The sequence below is a fragment of the Gymnoscopelus microlampas genome, assembly GCF_963454915.1.
Source record: "Gymnoscopelus microlampas genome assembly, chromosome: 19".
NCBI classification, from domain to species: domain Eukaryota; kingdom Metazoa; phylum Chordata; class Actinopteri; order Myctophiformes; family Myctophidae; genus Gymnoscopelus; species Gymnoscopelus microlampas.
In genome coordinates, this window is record NC_139956.1 from 26,817,093 (window position 1) to 26,835,379 (window position 18,287).

Consider the following 18,287-nt stretch of genomic DNA (forward strand, 5'->3'; position numbering starts at 1 on the left):
TCTGAAAATCTTTTGAAATAATAAAAAGAAACAAAAAAAGGGAAATATTTACTTGCAAACGACAAAAATCGGTCCGTGGGTCCCGACCCACTGACTGTTTAATGACTAGGTTCCTTTTATAGAGATCTTGAGACCACAGAGGTGAGCACAAAGCCAAGGTTGAAAAGTTTATTTTGGTGAATGGAAAAGCAACAAGTACCTTAAACACAATTACAGGTACTGATGATGCAATATGACACAATTCTACAGGTGCGGAGGGCACTCAAAAAACGATTATCATAGCTGGCATAGTCTCGTGAGCCAGACTGTTGCCTCCCACAATTTTCATATAATGCTTCAGTCAAGATTATGGAATAGTTGTCTGGCTACACCAGACTATAGCTGGCACAAAAAGAGACAGTGGTGTTTGTATAAATATCTATTATATAAACATGGATCTACATTCAAGTCAGCCTTAAACATATTGAAATGAACGTAATTTTAACAGCACATAAAAATACAATAAGCCCTCACAAGGACATGGCACATACTCGCTTTGCAAATAAATGCAAAACTTGTTCAACTTCATACAATGAAATATCCACACAGTACACAGTCACAACATCGATCTCTTGCTAAAGTAGAAATCTATCTTAAAGATCAACACGTGTCAGCAAGGTTAGGTGTACAAATAGACAATACAATTCAAGGTTCTAGTTGTTAATAGAACCTGTCACCTGCATTCCATAGTTCTAAAGTGGCAAAGGCGAGGGAATTCTATCCTGCTGCTCCATGACAGACAGACAGCTGAACACCCCCCCCCCCCCCTCTCTCATAATAAGCTGGAATTCAATGCTCTCTCTCTTGCTCTCTCTCTCTCTCACTGCCCTCATTTACACAAGTCACTCACACCACCTTTTGGATTCAAAATGAACACACTTGATGCAGGGAATGCCTGTAGTTCACTGGGTTGGTTGAAACTTTCAGTTTCAGTCAGGTCTGGAGTAATTTTTTTTAGTTAAATTGCGAGTTCACTGACTTTCACCCGCATAGTTCAGAAGTAGAGGTCACCTAATATGTATTTGTCAAGGTCAATATTAATTACAAAATTTGGGAGAACGGGAAGGCTTCTAAAGACAATATCAACTGACTTTTTTTTCCCTTAAAGATGAATCATAAGTAACATAAACTTTGCACCCTAAAAGGCATTTAATTCCACTGTGGCTATCATTCCAGTCAGGTTTGTTTGTTTAACCTATTTTACAATTCAAACACTTCAAGCGCTATTTATGAGTAGTGCTTGAAATTGTATTTTTAATGCATTCAAAATACATACTGTTTTAACGGACGGCTTCTAGTTCAAACCATAGAGTACATCCAGCCTCCAAGGCCTGAATAATTATTTAGTGCTTTTGAAATAGTACACAAAAGGCAAGCTGAGTGTGTGAGCAAATGCATGTCACTGTATCAAAGCTAAAGCTAAAGCGTTATGGAAAATAAGGCCACTTTTATTTGGTCACTTCTTTATCTACCTCTACTCTTCTTCCTCAGTGGCTCAGCTCTATCTCTCTTGATCTCCTTCAGTCTTTATCTCCCCGTCTTTCTCCCTCTTCATCCTCCCACCTGGTCCATTCCCCAGAATACAGCAAATGTGGTTTAAAAGTATATATCTGTTGACTATCTATCAATCACCTGGAGAATAAAAACAAGTCTCCACTGCTGTATTCTATCATTGGTGATGGAGATTTGTTTAAGGTAGGTGTGTATCACGGACTGGTCTTTACGTGGTTTATGTGACATTTTCAGCCACAAATGCCAAGAAAGCTTTGACAGACGCTGGTCTTCCGGATTCAGAGGTTTGCTGAGGGCGTCTCCGCGCTGGTCTTGCTCCGACCCTTCCCAGCTATGGGTCGGTCCCTCTCCTCCCACAGTGTTATTCCGTCACAGGCACAGATCTGCTTGGGGTTCTGGAAAAGGCCCGCAGAGCGAGCGATGATCCCACAGGCTAGTCTGTGGACAGAGAGAGAGAGAGGGAGAGAGAGAGCAAGTATGACTGAGTGCACAGCAATTATGAAATGAGACCTTCAGCACGGAAACTCTAGCCTGGCTCCAGCCTCTGAATCGCTAGCCACGCCCATTAAAAAAAAAAAGTTCTGAATAATGGAGTGAAACGAAATTTAAATTCAGGCTGAGTGTCAGGCTACGTAAACTCGGGACCACATTGGAAACAAGTGTTTTATTACACTTTATGTGCACATCCTGGGTTGAAGTTATATTGTGTTTAAACTTGTATTTCTTTGGCCAAAATCAAATCAAATCTCTACATCTCGTTGACTGGGGTCCCCCAAGAGTCTGTACTTGGCCCCCTCCTTTTCCCCCCTCTACACCAAGTCTCTTTGCCAAAATTACTAGATCTACAAGCTCGCAACACGTCGCACTCTTGACACGTTGTGAGCTTGTAGATCTGTTATTTTCACTGGAACGTTCACCTAGTTTTGCTAAATGTTTGTCTATTATGACACGCCGACGGCCAGAGTAGGGACGCTAGGGTTCAAGTGGTTAAGAGAAGGTCATTAGGGGGTATCTGCTGGTCTTATGTAGATATCTTCATCTTCTTCTCTTACTCCCCTTCTGGAAAACAACTAAAAGGATGGCGCTTACACAAAAACGAATACCACCCACGTCTTCACATCTGTAAACAAGTGATGTGACAACAAAGTTGATTCTGATTAGCCATGGAAGGCCAAATGGATACAGGTGTTCTAAACAGCACACCTTCAGTTAGAAAGGGGACTAAGTAGTGAAATGGTCTGGTGTAGTGTTTACACTTGGCTCTCTGTGGCGCACAGCCCTCTATCTAATCTGAGTTCCCAGAACCAGCTCTCGCATACCAACGAGAGCTTCTTCCATCCAGTGATGAAAGAAGTACTCACATACTAGTAGAAGTCCAGTATTCAAAATGTACTTACAAAAGTATCGGCATCAAAATATACTTGAAGTACCACAAATAAAAGTACTCATTGTGCAGAGTGTCCCATTTCACAAGTTACCTAAAAAAAGAAAAAATGGTACAGTACTTGAGTACACGACACGTACTTAGTTACTTTACACCACTGCCTCTATCATAGGCTCACCTTTCCCCAGAGTTGCCAGTCTGTTTAGAGAGGGGATGATCGCCTCGACCCAGGTCATCTTCTCCAGCATCCACCACTAGCGACCGACCGATAACATCCCATACCTGCAGGACGGAGGCGGGACAAGCTACAGGTCAGGTAGATGGAAAGATGACCTCTGTATCAATTCAAAAGACCAGGTTGGCTTGACAACAGAGATTCTGCAACAATTCATTAATTTGTATGAAGGCTCCCTGGCAGGAGATTACAGCCATTATTGAAATAAAAGTTTTTTAAGTGGGCTCTCTTTATCTAGTTTTAGGATTTGTGTGGAAATCCAATTACGGGTTAGGTCATATTTATTCATAAATATAGAAAATATGTTATAGATACCAGTGTATCTAATATAAACTGAGCATTCATGACCAGTAGTTAAAATCTGTGGGTATATAGATTCATAGGACCACAATGGAAACAAGCCATATCCTTTTAGCATTGCTGCATAATTGTGCTTGTTGTACTGTTTGCAATTTGTTAACAAAGTATTCAATTAATCAATAAATCTATTTATATTTTATAAGATACAGAACCTTGACGTGGGAAAAGGTTTGTTTTAGCAGGAGTTTTGTCCCCTCAGCCATTGCGGTATTAAACGAACTGTCTCGCCGACGATAGGATGGTTTTCTGTGGAGAGTCTGGGGACCTCATGTATTGTCGTGTGATATGTTGTTTTGTGCTATATGGTTATGTTTTGTTCTTTGTTCTTGTTGAACAAACTGTGAAGACAAATATCCCTTTGGGGACAATAAAGACTATTATTATTATTATATTTATTATTATATAATTTAATATTGTCAGCTGATCTGACCAGACATGGGTCAAGCTAGCAGCATTTGCAGATGACTCTTGGCGATCATTTTAATCTAGAGAGAGGACCAGATGGTGAGTTTTACCATAGCAGGTCAACTCAGGCACCACCCATCTGGTGTTCCAAGCAGGTGAAAACAAACACTTTGAGGAAGAGCTATGTTAATGCATTCTACAATCAACCCCCCTCTTTCTAGGACATCTTTGTAATGGAAGTTCTGAGAATTCTTTGTCCTTCATGAACAATGGCTACAGAGCACTCATCTATAAAAAGGCTACTTTATGTCAGGCAAATATGTGTTTCAACCACACTGGTATGTGTGCTGTGAAGGTCTCCCCTTGTGGTAACCATGGAAATGGTAATGGTTAGCAATCTCTCTCGTTTTCTCAGTTTTTTTATTCTTATGTGTGCCGACTTGAAGGCAACCCTTCAGTATGCGTGTTGTATTGCGTGTTGGGGCGGCAGTGGCTCAGGAGGTAGAGCGGCGGGTTGGGAACCTGTTCGATCCCGGGCTCCCTCAGTGTAAGCGTCGAAGTGTCCTTGAGCAAGACACTGAACCCCTAATTGCTCCCGATGAGCAGATGGGTGCCTTGCATGGTTTCCTCCGCCGTCTGTGTATATTTACCATTTTTATGTATTAATACCCTTTGATGTCTCAGCAACACCACACATAATCACATATGCCCCATAATCACAAATGACACTCTGTATATTACTATATTCTGAACAAGTGTGTCTGTCCGTTTTACCTTTAGCTGAGAGTCTTCTAATCTAAATGCAGCTCTGCCATCCAGTCCAGCAACAACATTCCCCAGATCACCTACATGCTGTGAGATAAACACATGGCAATAAAAAGAGATATTATTCAAATGCTTTATTATTCTGACACTGACTATCATAATCTGGTGTTTTATCCCAACCAAAAAGGTTTTCAGTGTATTAGCATTACTAATTATGTGTGCTGAATACCTATTGCCAAAAGCACCAGTGACACTCCATCATCTACCAGATCATACCAAACATTCTGAATAAAACTTGATAGTACAAAAAAAAAAGATGAACATTTAGAAGAAGGAACCCCCACTACATATTGTATAAAATTGTGTTGCAGATTAAACCTTTTCATCGATTTCACTAATAGCTTCGTTGACTTTCAGTGTTTTGGTTTATGTCGGACAATTAACCACTTAAACCCTCAATACAAAGTAAACTTGACCTTTGGCTCTGTACTTGGTTAGCTCCTTTTTCCCACTACACCAACTACGAGGCGTTGTGAGCTTGTAGATCTACTATTTCCGGCTAATATTCCTCTCACATTAGGGATGGTATAGGGTTGAAGTGGGTTATGTAAAAAAAATAAAAAATAAAAAAGTAACTGAGGACCCCTTAGGGGTCCCAGACCCCCTGTTGAAGACCCTGATTTAGAGAAAGTCAAGAGTGAGGTTGAATAACTACTACAACTTTGTGAACATCTGACAAAACTGACAAACAGTAATCTGGAGGGGGAAATCTCTGGGGCTTCAGGTGTGACTGTCGTAGGTTTAAGGAATACATAACAACACAATGAATACAAATTCATTTCACATAAGGCAAGAGTTAAACGTACATGGCAACTAGAGGAATAATGGCAGTACATTCAAACCTTCGGCAAATAACACAAACAAACCATGAAGACCTATTCAACCCATTAAGACCTGGAACGCATCTGTGTCATTTTTTTATTTGAGCTAAAAAAGTATTATTTTACACTTTGGCTATTCAAAAATAGCAGATCTACAAGCTCATAGCTTATAGATCTGCTCGAGCTTGTAGATCTGCTATTTTTGAAAAATCGTGAAAATGTGTGCAAATCTTTGAATATATATATTATTTTAACATTTTTAACTCAAATCAACAACATATTTTGAGGTGGGGTCGGCGGCCAAATAAATATCATTTTAGGGGACCTTGACATGAAAAAGTTTGAGCACCACTGATATAGAAACATACGTTTCTCAGAATACTGTTGGGATTTAGAAGACATTTGTAGAATCGGCTTCAGGTCTTAACGGGTTAACTGTAAAATGGCTTAGGGAGAGGTAAAACTATGGCCCGACAGATCTTTGGGTAAGATGCCGATCCCGATATTGGAGAGGCCTAGACCATCCACTACCGATAGTCCGTGAAAAAAAAAAAGCAAACGTATTGGTCAGGCTCGACTAGTAAAAACCAAGCATGACATCATACAAATCTGATGACAAAAAACAAGCGTATTTGAAGTCATAACCCACCCCAGGCTCAATCTCACCTCACATAAATACACTGGTTAATCATGTCTATAATTCATTTGTTTCAGTTCAGCCCTTCCCAGGGCCATTAAAAAGAAAAATCCATTCCTAACAATGAATGGCATGAAAACTGTATTACAATTAAAGTGGGGGCTTTAAAAAGGCAATCCCTTGTACAAAGCCAAGCATGGTTGTTGTGTTACTTTTTAAATTATTTAACATCTGCATAGTCAGATGAAGCCTACAAGCATAAAAACATCAAAAGCACATTGGGTAAACACAATGACAGTGTAATGCAGCACACCTAACCTACCCCACTGATAAAAACAGGATTGTATTCTGTTGAAAAGCAACCAGATTTTTTGTGTCATTTGCAGTTAAAATAATTTTCACTACTGCAACAGATGTTTTATTGGTTGAACCCAGATAAATAAAAAAAACAGTGTGGTACCAGTCACCTAGCCAAATGAACTACTTTGAATTCATACTTAGCCTAACTTGCAGACAAGTCACTTTCATCAAATGGAGCAATGTCTACTTCTGCTCCTGATCAATAACTGTCTTCAGTATGTTCTCCTTCATCTTGGGATACAATTTCCCCCACCCTTCACCTCTTCATCTACAGAATGGTCCTTTTCTCCTGCACTCTCAGGCTGCATCTCATCTGCAATTGTACTTTTTGCCAGACCCAGAGGGTCGGCCTACATGAGGCTTTGTCTGTCCCTCTTTTGTCCCTCCTTTCTCCATATGTGGCATAAATGGGAAGACAGATGCACAGACAGACAGACAGACGGATCCCTCTTTTGTCCCTCTTTTCCTATTTTGTCCCCCTTTTCTCCATATATGGCATAAATGGGAAGACAGATACACAGACAGATACACACGTCATGCGAAGTCCGGCCATTCAGATTTCAACCACTAGGGGTCTGGCAGTACCAGGTCTCCTGGTTCTACTTTTTTAAACACCTGGAGGCCATCCTCTTTTTCTTCTTACCCTTTTTTCTCCCCCCACTTTACTTACTAAATCTCCCACCCAACACTCCCTGCTGACAGGCACCACCCCAGCCTGTAGGATTACATTCAGTGACAATTATCACCCTCCCTGGCCGGCTTCCCTCCCCTGAACACAGGCCAATTGTGTTCATGTAGACCAGTGGTTCTCAACCTTTTCAGGCCGGGACCCCCCAAAATAATCATATTTGAACTGGGGACCTCCAAGAATAATCATATTTTAACTGGGGAGGGACCCCCCAAAATAATCATATTTGAACTGGGGACCCCCCACCCTGACAAGCACTTGGAATTGCAGTTGAGGCATTACATTTAGTTTGGCTCAGTTTCACAGATAAATATTGTGAAAATAGTTTTTATAGTAGGCTATAGTTTGTTGATTACTTTTTTCTTTACTTTTTAAAAATATTTTTTCATTTATTAAAAATGTCTTAAAAGTCCTTAAATTGGGGACCCCCCAAAAGACCCCCCCAAAAGTATTTGGGGACCGCCTTGGGGGTCCTGACCCACAGGTTGAGAACCACTGGTGTAGACGCCCGACAAAGCCGGATGCACCACGGTGGATTCGAACCCACAACCTCCGCGGTGGTGGGCAGGCACTTTAGCACTGCGCCACCCGAGTGCTCGTCCTCTTTTTCTTGGGGCTCCAACATCAGAGGTGCAAGGAAGGGAGGAGGCAGCTGGCGGTATATTTTTTTTCCAGGTGATGACGACCCGGTTTTGTATCCACCTTTAGAGGGCGGCCTCTGCCTCGCCGTGGGGTTTGGGTGGTGCTCTCTGGAGGATCAACACGGGGGTATTTGCGTGGCCTTCCAAGTGGCTTCCGCACTTCCGTCTTCTTTAACTCATTAGCTGACACCAAAGGGTACTTCCTTGGTCTTCCCCTTTTTTGTGGCCCTTTTGAGCTTTTGGGTCTACCTCTTCCTTTCTTAGGTGTCTGGGAACTACCCACAGCACCTTCCGACTTGCGTTTGCTCGGCCTAAACTCTTTCTCCGACTCATCATCGCCACCCATTCCTTCCTCCTCGTTGCGCTCAACTCTCTCTGCCAACCGGGACTTCTTGTTGGGAGAGCCGTTTGGCCGACCCCTCTTCCTGGGTGCCCTAGAACCGCTGTTATCCTCCTCCCCACCCACAGCGGCTTCCGGCTTGTGCTTCCTCGGCCTACCCCGTCCCCTTTTTGGTGTATCAGAAGCCTCATCAGACACATCTTCTGATTCAGCTCGACTGGCAGCAGCTTTCACAGGTGTTGTTTTGTTGGGGGAGCCTTTGGATCGACCTCTCTTCTTAGAAGGACTAGCTTCTTCTGACCCCTCTTGATCATTGGACCGTTTCTTGGATCCTGGTCCTTTTGGTCTCCCACGCCCCCTTCGAGGTGTTAGAGGGTCTTCTACAGCTTTGACAGAGTCTTCTACAGCTTTGACAGGGCCTTCTACAGCTTTGACAGGGCCTTCTACAGCTTTGACGGGGCCTTCTACAGCTTTGACGGGGTCTTCTACAGCTTTGACGGGGTCTTCTACAGCTTTGACAGGGTCTTCTACAGCCAGGGATACTGTGGCTCCATCATTGGAAATATCTGAACCCATCTCTGATAGATTCACACGTTTAATGTGTACCTTTAGTTGTTTGGACACGTTTGGATTTGCGGTTCCTGTTTTAAGGGACACAGGACTGCTGTTGGACATGTCCACCGCGGACTCGCCCTCTCTGTCTCCAGCGTCCTGTCCTTCCTCTGCCATTGATAATTCGTCTTCCATAATCTCCCCGTTCACAGAGGCACACGTTGGCTTTGGAATGTTGTTATGGTTGCACCTTCTGTTGTGATCACAATTGTCCTCCCGTTTAAAAAGTCAGAAACCGTTACCTGCTGGCCGTAACGTTTATCGGATGATAGGATTCGTTGCGAGGTATTTTGTCTATGTAAATCTAGCTCTTACAGAATCACACTGCAACGACATTAAAAGCAGAATGCAGGTGGCTTTTATCATTTATTCCTGGCGTATTGATGACATCATATCGATGAGGTCGGTCATCTCCAAATTTGGGCTCAGTTTCAGCTAGATCAGAGCCCCTTTGAATTCCATTTATTATTATTATAACATTTAATATTACAAATATATATTGTCTCTGTCGGGTGGATGTCGAAAATGGTTACTTTTCAGGATTCACATTCAAAAGTAGAAAAAGTGGCAGATCTACAAGCTCAAAATGCGGCGCGATCTGCTACTTTTGATGCTTTTGTGTGACACTGTAGTATGATCAAGTAGGGCGTTAATTTACAAACAAGACCAGGAGACCTGGTTCTGCCAGACCCAGAATGAAGTCCTAGTATGTAACACACCTACAAACCACTTTATAACTGAAAAGCATAAATCATTTTAGGCATTTGGTGTGGAGTTTTTTGTGTATAGGGGTATGTGGTTGTAGATTTGTGCATAGGCTAGACCAGCAAACCTTCCAGTCTGATTACATTCACCTGGCTTTTGTCAGTCAGTGCACATGTATGGAGAAAACAGGTACAAAACATGCCCATGAAAGGACGAAAGGGGGACAGACTTTTATGGCTGGGGCCTAAGGACAAAGGGGGCATGCCCATGTATGGAGAAAACAGGTACAAAGCCTCATGCAAAAAGAATATGGAGATGAGAGGAGGGAGGGGGGGGTGTACTAAGCCTAATGGCCTAATGGCAGTGCACAAGAAAGTAAGCGCTGATCGGTCCAGCGGTATGCGAGATTAGCTTTGGAGTGGACAGACAGACCAACAGACAGACAGACCGACCTACAGTTATTCTGTAACTAGAACCAGGAGACCTGGTACTGCCAGACCCCTAGTGGTTGAAATCTGAATGGCCGGACTTCGCATGACGTGTGTGCAGAGGAAAAGAGGAAAAGAGGGACAAAAGAGGGACGAAAGAGGGATAGACAAAGAGGAAAAGAGGGACAAAAGAGGGACGAAAGAGGGACAGACAAAGCCTCATGTAGGCCGACCCTCTGGGTCTGGCAAAAATGGCATTTCCAAAGTCAATCAGGAACAAAGCAAAGCGTCATCTCCAAGTAACCACAGTTAAAAAGTCAGAAAGTCATATCCCTTCTAAATGTACAGGATAAGTGAGCATCTAATATGCAATAAGCACACATACTGTACAAGGAAAAAGCTTGATTCATTGAGAAAGGTGAGAGACATTGTCTCTATCGGGTGGAAACCTCATGTCCAAAATTGTTACTTTTCAGGATTCAATTTAAAAAATCGAGCTTGTAGATCTGCTACTTTTGATATTTTTTAAATTGAAGATATTAGATATGCTACTTTTGATGCTTTGTGTGCCTGTGCTGTAGTATGATCAAGCAGAGTGTTCATTTAGGAAAAAAAAAAAAAAAAAGGTTAGGATATGGAGATAAGAGGTTTCTGCCAGACAGCAACGATATACTTCCTAATAGGATTTTACGGTTTGTAGATTTGACTGTACCCGTTCAGAGTCATCTGGTCCTCCATGTTGTCTCTCAGAAGGGTTATAGTGCTCTCCACAGCTGTGCAAAGACAAAAGCACACCAAGGCTTCATAATCATATTCAGGCTTTTATTTCCTCCATTTAACCAAATCCCAGCCCCAAGTTGATGTAAAGTGTATGTTTGTTTTCTTTAAAAAAAAGAGTCAATAAGCTACACCAGTGGTTCTCAAAGTGGGGTCCTCGGGTGGGTTCCAGGGGGTCCGCAGGTAAATGTGTTAATATAGCATTAATCATTTAAACCATTAACCATTTTTTATACGTTGGCTATTGATAAATAACAGATATACATGTACAAGCCCACAGCGAGCTTATACATCTGCTATTTTTTAATGAAAAAATAAATCGTTTAGATTTTTTTTTTTTCAACACAACTTGTCTTCTGGGGGTCCCTGGCACAAAACATGTTCAGATGGGGGGGTCCGTGGCCAAATACATATCAATTTGGAGGTCCTTGACATGAAAAAGTTTGAGAACCACTGTTCTACACCAAGGTTTTATACATCTTTTTATGTTGGGGCTACAAAAATGGAAGACCAACGTCATTAAAGCTGCCATCCAGGATTTCTGCATGTTTTGTTGGCCCCCCTCTGGTGGTGAGAGCTAATGACCATGATGTTCAAACTACAGCAATTGAGCGTCCATTGTAGTGTGGACGCTGAGGGCAAATGTTTGGACTATCTCTAATGTTAAAAATACATGTGTGGTTTTCTTACAGTCTGTTTCTTTTTAGTACACATTCGATGGACACTACGCCTTATGATCCTGCCTGTTAATGCATTACAACCAGAATATGCGTGACAACAGTATTTTTTTCTCCCCTTTGTTTTTGAGACTACCGCACCTGCAACCAACCTTGAATTAAGGACAAAGGAAGATGCAACAATTTACCCTGGACTTTAATTGATTTTGTCCATATCACCTAGCCGTAGAACCAATCACAAATTAATTCCTCCCTTTCAACTTGAAGGGCTACTATATTTCTAAATAAAATACAAAATATGTTTGATCATTAAATGCTGCACTAAAGTCAAGATACAGCCATTTCATATACTATATACACAACTACTGAATGCACGCAATGAGTTAAGGTAGCTCTCCACCAAACAGACTACTACAGATTACTACAGACTGGCGGTAGAATGAAGTCGGGAGATCAGTCGGAAGGAAGGTGTGAAAAAAAGCTGAGAGCCGACACAGACAGAATATGGTTACTATGGCTATTATGGTGCAAAAAAATAGCCTTTGGCTTGTTGTCTTTTTCAACAACAAGCCCGCTGCTATCCGATGGTCGACACTTCCCTACAACTTGCGACCCGACGTGACAGTGTACCCATTCAATAGCAGCAGACGCTTTCCAACACTTTAACCCATTAAGACCTGGAACTGTGTCATTTTTAGATTTGAGCTAAAAAGCATTATTTTACTCTTTGGGCTATTCAAAAATAGCAGATCTACAAGCTCATAGCGCGGCACCGAGTGCCGCACTACGAGCTTGTAGATCTGCTATTTTTGAAAAATCGTGAAAATGTGTGCAAATCTTCTGAATATATATATTTTCAAAGCGAACATTTTTAACTCAAATCTTTGCTTCTGGGGGTCCCTGGAACAAAATATTTTGATGGGGGTCCGTGGCCAAATGCATATCATTTTGGGGGTCCTTGACATGAAAAAAATTGAGCACCACTCATATAGAAACATACGTTTTTCAGAATACTGTTGAGATTTAGGAGACATGTAGGATCGGCTTCAGGTCTCAATGGGTTGAGCAATCTGTGTCCTACCTCCTACCTGAGGCAGTCCAGTGTGAGGTCTCCCAGCGTGTGCACGTGGAGGCCGTGCGGTCCAGGCACCAGGCCGTCGATGGTCCCGTCGATCACGCAGCGGTCCTGGGACAGCTGGACGAACCGCACCACTCCCTGCACCTGACCCAGGCCTGACATCATGGCCACAGCCGCACCCAGGTCTATGCAATGTGAACATATAGGGATATATTGCATATATTACATACTATATACTGTATTAAAAAAAGCCATATAAGAGACCTATAAAAAAGGGGTAGGACCTGATAAGTGATTTATATTGAGACATAAAAAAGGGGTAGGACCTGATAAGTTTTCACAAAACTTCTTCCTACTCCTTTTTCGAACATGGACTATAATTTAAGGATGTTGATGATTTTGGCGCTGTTTTTTTTTCCTTTCTCATTTATATTTTTTAATATGTTCGAAATAAATAAATAAAATAAAAAATATATCGTTGCTGTAGGGCAGAAACCTCTTATCTCCATATTTTGACTGTTTTTTTTGTACATTAATGCCCTTCTTGATCATACTACAGCATAGACATACAGTACATGCACCTCGGCCTGTCATAATTGTTACATAATCGTCTAATCGCAAGGGGCAGAAACCTCTTATCTCCATATTTTGACTGTTTTTTTTGTACATTAATGCCCTTCTTGATCATACTACAGCGTCACACAACAAAGCATCAAAAGTAGCAGATCCACCAGCTTGTCGATCTGCTAATTTTGCTTAATTTCAATCCTGAAAAGTAACAGTTTTGGACAGTTTCGACCTGACAGAGACAATATGCTGACATATAATGATCAATTAATTCATCTTTAACCACATTAACCCTGGCATCCCTATTTAACTTTCTACATTACAGCTAAGGTTGACGTGACATGATCTCACTGTGCCCAGGACAAGCACACTATCCAAGACTATAATAATAATAATACAATCAAATACAAGTTCAGCTAGTTTTGAAATATAACATATGAACAGGGAACAAAATGTACTTTTTGGCTTACCAGAGCCAATGTGGCTGGTAGATTAAAAACAATGACGAGCGAGCCGGGCAGATTTTGTAAATAAATGATAAATAAGTAAATATGTATATCGCCATGTGCTAATATTACTACTGTATATAATACCCTCATGTGCAATTTTCAACATCATATACAAGGAATGAGTAATATTAGCATAAGTTTTAGTGGACAGTCATATACATAGACATACAGTACATGCACCTCGGCCTGTCATAATTGTTACATAATCGTCTAATTGCAATTATTTTTGCATAATCATTTCCGTTCCATTTCAGTTCATATTTTGTTTCAAATATTTTCAAAAAGTAGTGGAATATTTCCACTATTCATGTTTTTATCCAGTATAAAGTTATTACACTTGTCAGTCATTTCTTTGTATAATTAGGTTATTTGTCATATCTGCACCTGTGCAACTTCAAAGCCTAAAAGCTAAACAGAAATGCAATTTTTATTCATAATATGTTCCTGATGTGTTCAACGAAAAAAAACCACAATTAAATCGTTAAATCGCAATTATTTCTGTGACAATTAATGGTCACTTAAAATGTCATAATGGTGACAGCCCTACATGCACCATACTGGCGTTACTCACCTTGCTCAGAGCCTCCGATGCCCTTCAGTACAGCCCTGCGTCCAGTGCTCTCTATCAGAGAGACCAGCTCTGCTGTGGTCAGAGTAGACTCCACCAGCACCTCCTCCCTCCCAACATTGATGCTGATTGACTTCACTCCTGAATGAAGAGAGGAAGAAAAACTGTTACTTTTCAGGATTGAAAGTGACGCTGTGTAGTATAATCAAGTAGGGTATTAATTTACATAAAAACACAACAATATGGAGATTTCTGCCCAACAGCGACGATATAAAACATGGGTTGGTACTAAGTTGGCCGACTGGCAATGCACAAGAAAGTTGGTGCTGATCGGTCCAGCGGTTTGCAAGATTAGCTTTGGAGTGGACAGACAGACAGACAGACAGACAGACGCACAGAGATACACAGATCAGACAGGGTCAGACAGGAGGACACAATAATAAGACAAACGTAAGACAAGGAGAAACGGCAGCGAGACAGACAGAACCATAGCCATGCACAGGCAGCAAGACAGTAAAGACAGACAGATGTGCATGCCATCAATCGAGTCCATCTACCAACAACGCTGTCAGTCTTAAGGCCCTTAGTATCATCAAGGACGCCTCTTACCCCAACAATGGACTGTTCCGCTCACTAAGGCCAAAGGGCTAGATGTCTCAAGAACAAATCCACAAGCTCGAAAATCGGCTATTTTCAAAAGATTTTTATGCATTTTGAACTTGTGAAATGGGACATTCTACACAATGGGTACCTTTACTTTTGGTACTTTAAGTATATTTTGATGCCGATACTTTTACTCAAGTACATTTTGAATACGGGACTTGTAACATTGCAGTATTGATACTTTTACCAGTGATGTTGCTAGGTTTTCAATGCAATGGGTCCTGGGATGCAAGGGTGGTCTTTTAGATGGGTCCCAGGGACATTTTATGGGTCCCACAAAAATGCACAGCGTTTAACTCGTGTTTCATCTTATATGGTTATATTCATGTAGAACATGTATCTGAAAGAAAAGTACACAATTCCAAATCCGACAACTAGTACTTGTAGTACTTGATTTTTTTTTTTACATTAACCACTTGAATCCTAGTATCCCTTTTCTGAGGAGAACTTTAGCCAAAAATAGCAGATCTACAAGCTCACACTTGTGAGCTTGTAGATCGGCTATTTTTGGAGTTATAGGTGTGTAAAAGGAAAAAAGAGCAGCAAAAGTTTATCTGAAACACAATTTTATACAATATAGAGGGGGTCCCTGCTTCATCTCTCTCTCAACTAGGGGGTCCTTGGCCTGAAAACACTGAAGACCCCTGCTCTACAGGGAATTATTTGATATCTGGCTGCACGGAAAGACACAAGAATCACAGCTGCCATTAATTAGTGCTGTTCAGTGTTGATTGCCTAGTGGTCAAATTGGGGTCAACGAGCCATCGTTAACTTGCTTTGAAGTTGGGCTGTAAGTTGCGCAGCACTTTCACTCTCTCCCTCTAGCAGCAGCTCGCAATGCCCTGAGACAGAGTGAGAATACTTCTCCATACGGCGGTGTTTTACCGAGATTTTTCTTGTTTCCTGCACTATGCCTTGTAATCCGCGGACGGCTTTGAAATCCACGGATGGCCTTCAAATCCGCGGTAATTTCCGCTAAATTGTAGTGCGTCCCATGGACGCAACGAGGGTGCCGTGAATGCGTCCTTTTTCAATATGGTGCGTCAGAGACGCAGGACGCAGGCCTATGAGCATCTCTGTTTTACTCAAGCAAAACATGCGTGTACTTCTTCCATACCCCCTACCTACCCCCCCCTCCCCTTTTTTTTCTTCTCTTGTACATATTTTTCACTCTTCATACCAGTAACCTGTAAGCTGATTGTATGACGTTCTGTATAGTAGTGTGTATATCTGTCTGTCTCTTATATGTCATCATGATTTGTGTGCATGGGGATCTCATCTTAAACAAGCTCAGTGCTTAGTGAGTCTTCCAGTTTAGTAGACCTTGTATTGTGAATTTGTACTTCCATGTACTGTTGTTCTCATGTCTTACTAAATAAAGTACATCAATCAACCATCACTGCGCTATCAAACGTGTACAAGCATACACATCAGGAAGGATCGATGGAACTGGTTGAACTGGTCTCAGCCAGTTCAACACAACTGTGACAAAGCCGCTATCATCCTTCAAGCAGCATGTAACATGACATCATGCATGCAGGAGCATAGACATTTCTAGAAGGCAAAGCCCCCTGTGTTTCTGCACTCTCATGCTCATGTGCTTACTGACATTTTCTGATAAGCTGCTATTTTCAGCAATAGATCAAACTAACACTGATGCATAATTGTGTTTACTACTAGCTTAATTATAATGATGGACCATCACTAAGTTAATGTCTAGCAGTTGCTATATAAGCTATGGTTTAACATTTAAGACAGCATTAACATTCAGCCAATAATCTGTGTTCAGGTGGAGTCAGGTGTTGATTTATTATTGTGGATTACAGCTGATTCTAGCTACGTATTATTATTATTATTATTATTATTACTATTATTATTAGGCAGAGATTAAAGAGTAGTACATTCGCCTTACCAGGCTTTCCTTCCAGAACAGATCTCACACTATTCGCACAGCCTTCACATGTCATCTGTACAGCAAACTCCAGCTATAGGGAACACAACAAGTAGTTACTTTACTTTATGTGTTTATTTAGTCGATCAATGTAATGTAAATACACCCGGATAAAGCAAAGATGCTCATTAACATCTGCAGTCCCCACAGAAAACACATAAAAACAAAAACAGTCAGAAAATAGAGTACAAATTACATTACATATAGGAAAAACAGGGCATAATACAACAATACAAGAACAGAGGTACGAAACAGGTTCAAAAGGTGCAAAGTATTACGTACATCTACTATTCAAGGAAGGCCAAGACTAAAACATTTGTTTTTACTTGCATGGCTCATATATTATTGCACCTGTTGTAGGCAGAATGTATTCACGTTTTAAATGGTTATTATCAGATTCCGGGTCCATTTCATTCTGATATGATGAAGAAATGAGAGCATGAACCTCATATGACGTTCATGCTCTCATTTCTTCATCAGATCAGTAAATTGATCATGTATTGATCCATGGATCCGTGATAATAACAGCAGTATAACACATGATGACAGCTTTGTTTATGTCTCTCAGCCCCTTTGCAAAGCCACACTTATACAATATAACATGAGAAATAAGGTGAATGCAAACCTTGGCTGTCCTGGCCGTGGAGTCCATCATGTCGGATGAGCCGTTCATCGCAGCCGCTTGTGCAACAATGACAGAGTTTATTAGATAACTTCCCACTTTTCTTCTAGAAACAACGGAAACTAACCTGGAGATGATGCGCGCCGCCATCTTGGTGAGGTCAAATATCAGTGTTGCCAGGTTATGAGAGACAAACAAGCAACTAGGTCTAGGAAAACATTGATTGATTGATTGATGGAATACTTTATTAGCAGTTTGCAAAAAAAAAAAGAACAGGAAAGTACAGTTCAATACAAGGTCTGCTAGGAGGATTTTAAACCCAAGAAAGCCTATGGCTTGTTTCCATTGGGGTCTTTGTACTCAATCGAAAACAAGCCCAAAACAAGCCCAAAAGCCCTTTAAACATAATACGTTGGCTATAAATAGCAGATCTACAAGCATAACGACGTGTTGTGAGCTTGTAGATGTGCTATTTTTGTTCTAAATCTTGAAAACATTTGACATTTTAACAACACAAAATCTTGTATGGGGGTCCCTGCCTGGCATAAAATGTTTTCAGATGGGGGTCCGCAGACAAATCCATATTCATTTGGGGGTCCTTGACTTGAAAATGTTTGAGAACCACTAGTTTAAACTAACAACATTAGGAAAAAAGCCCAAATAAGGAACTAGGCCTCTGGCCACACTTTAGAAACAAGCCCAAATAAGAAACTACACTTTAGAAACAAGCCCAAATAAGCAACTAAACTTCAGAAACAAGCCCAAATAAGCAACTAAACTTTAGAAAAAAGCAACAACAACAAAAAACCGCAACCCGCAACAACCAATATTTACAAGCAACTTTAAAGAAAAAGAAGCCCAAAGTTGCTTATAATAAGCCGAC

At 41.1% G+C, this 18,287-nt stretch overlaps 1 protein-coding gene across 1 annotated transcript; it reads right to left on the reverse strand.

The window, feature by feature from the left end:
* Positions 1 to 154: 154 nt before the first annotated feature.
* ccs (copper chaperone for superoxide dismutase) lies at positions 155 to 17,542 on the reverse strand. Its single transcript, XM_084042495.1, has 8 exons — positions 17,408 to 17,542; positions 16,744 to 16,816; positions 14,172 to 14,309; positions 12,535 to 12,709; positions 10,705 to 10,765; positions 4,710 to 4,787; positions 3,114 to 3,217; positions 155 to 1,989 (listed from the first exon to the last, which is right to left on the reverse strand). The coding sequence occupies exons 1-8, from the start codon at positions 17,453 to 17,455 to the stop codon at positions 1,830 to 1,832; spliced, it is 837 nt and encodes a 278-aa protein (XP_083898621.1). The 5' UTR covers positions 17,456 to 17,542; the 3' UTR covers positions 155 to 1,829.
* Positions 17,543 to 18,287: the final 745 nt, after the last annotated feature.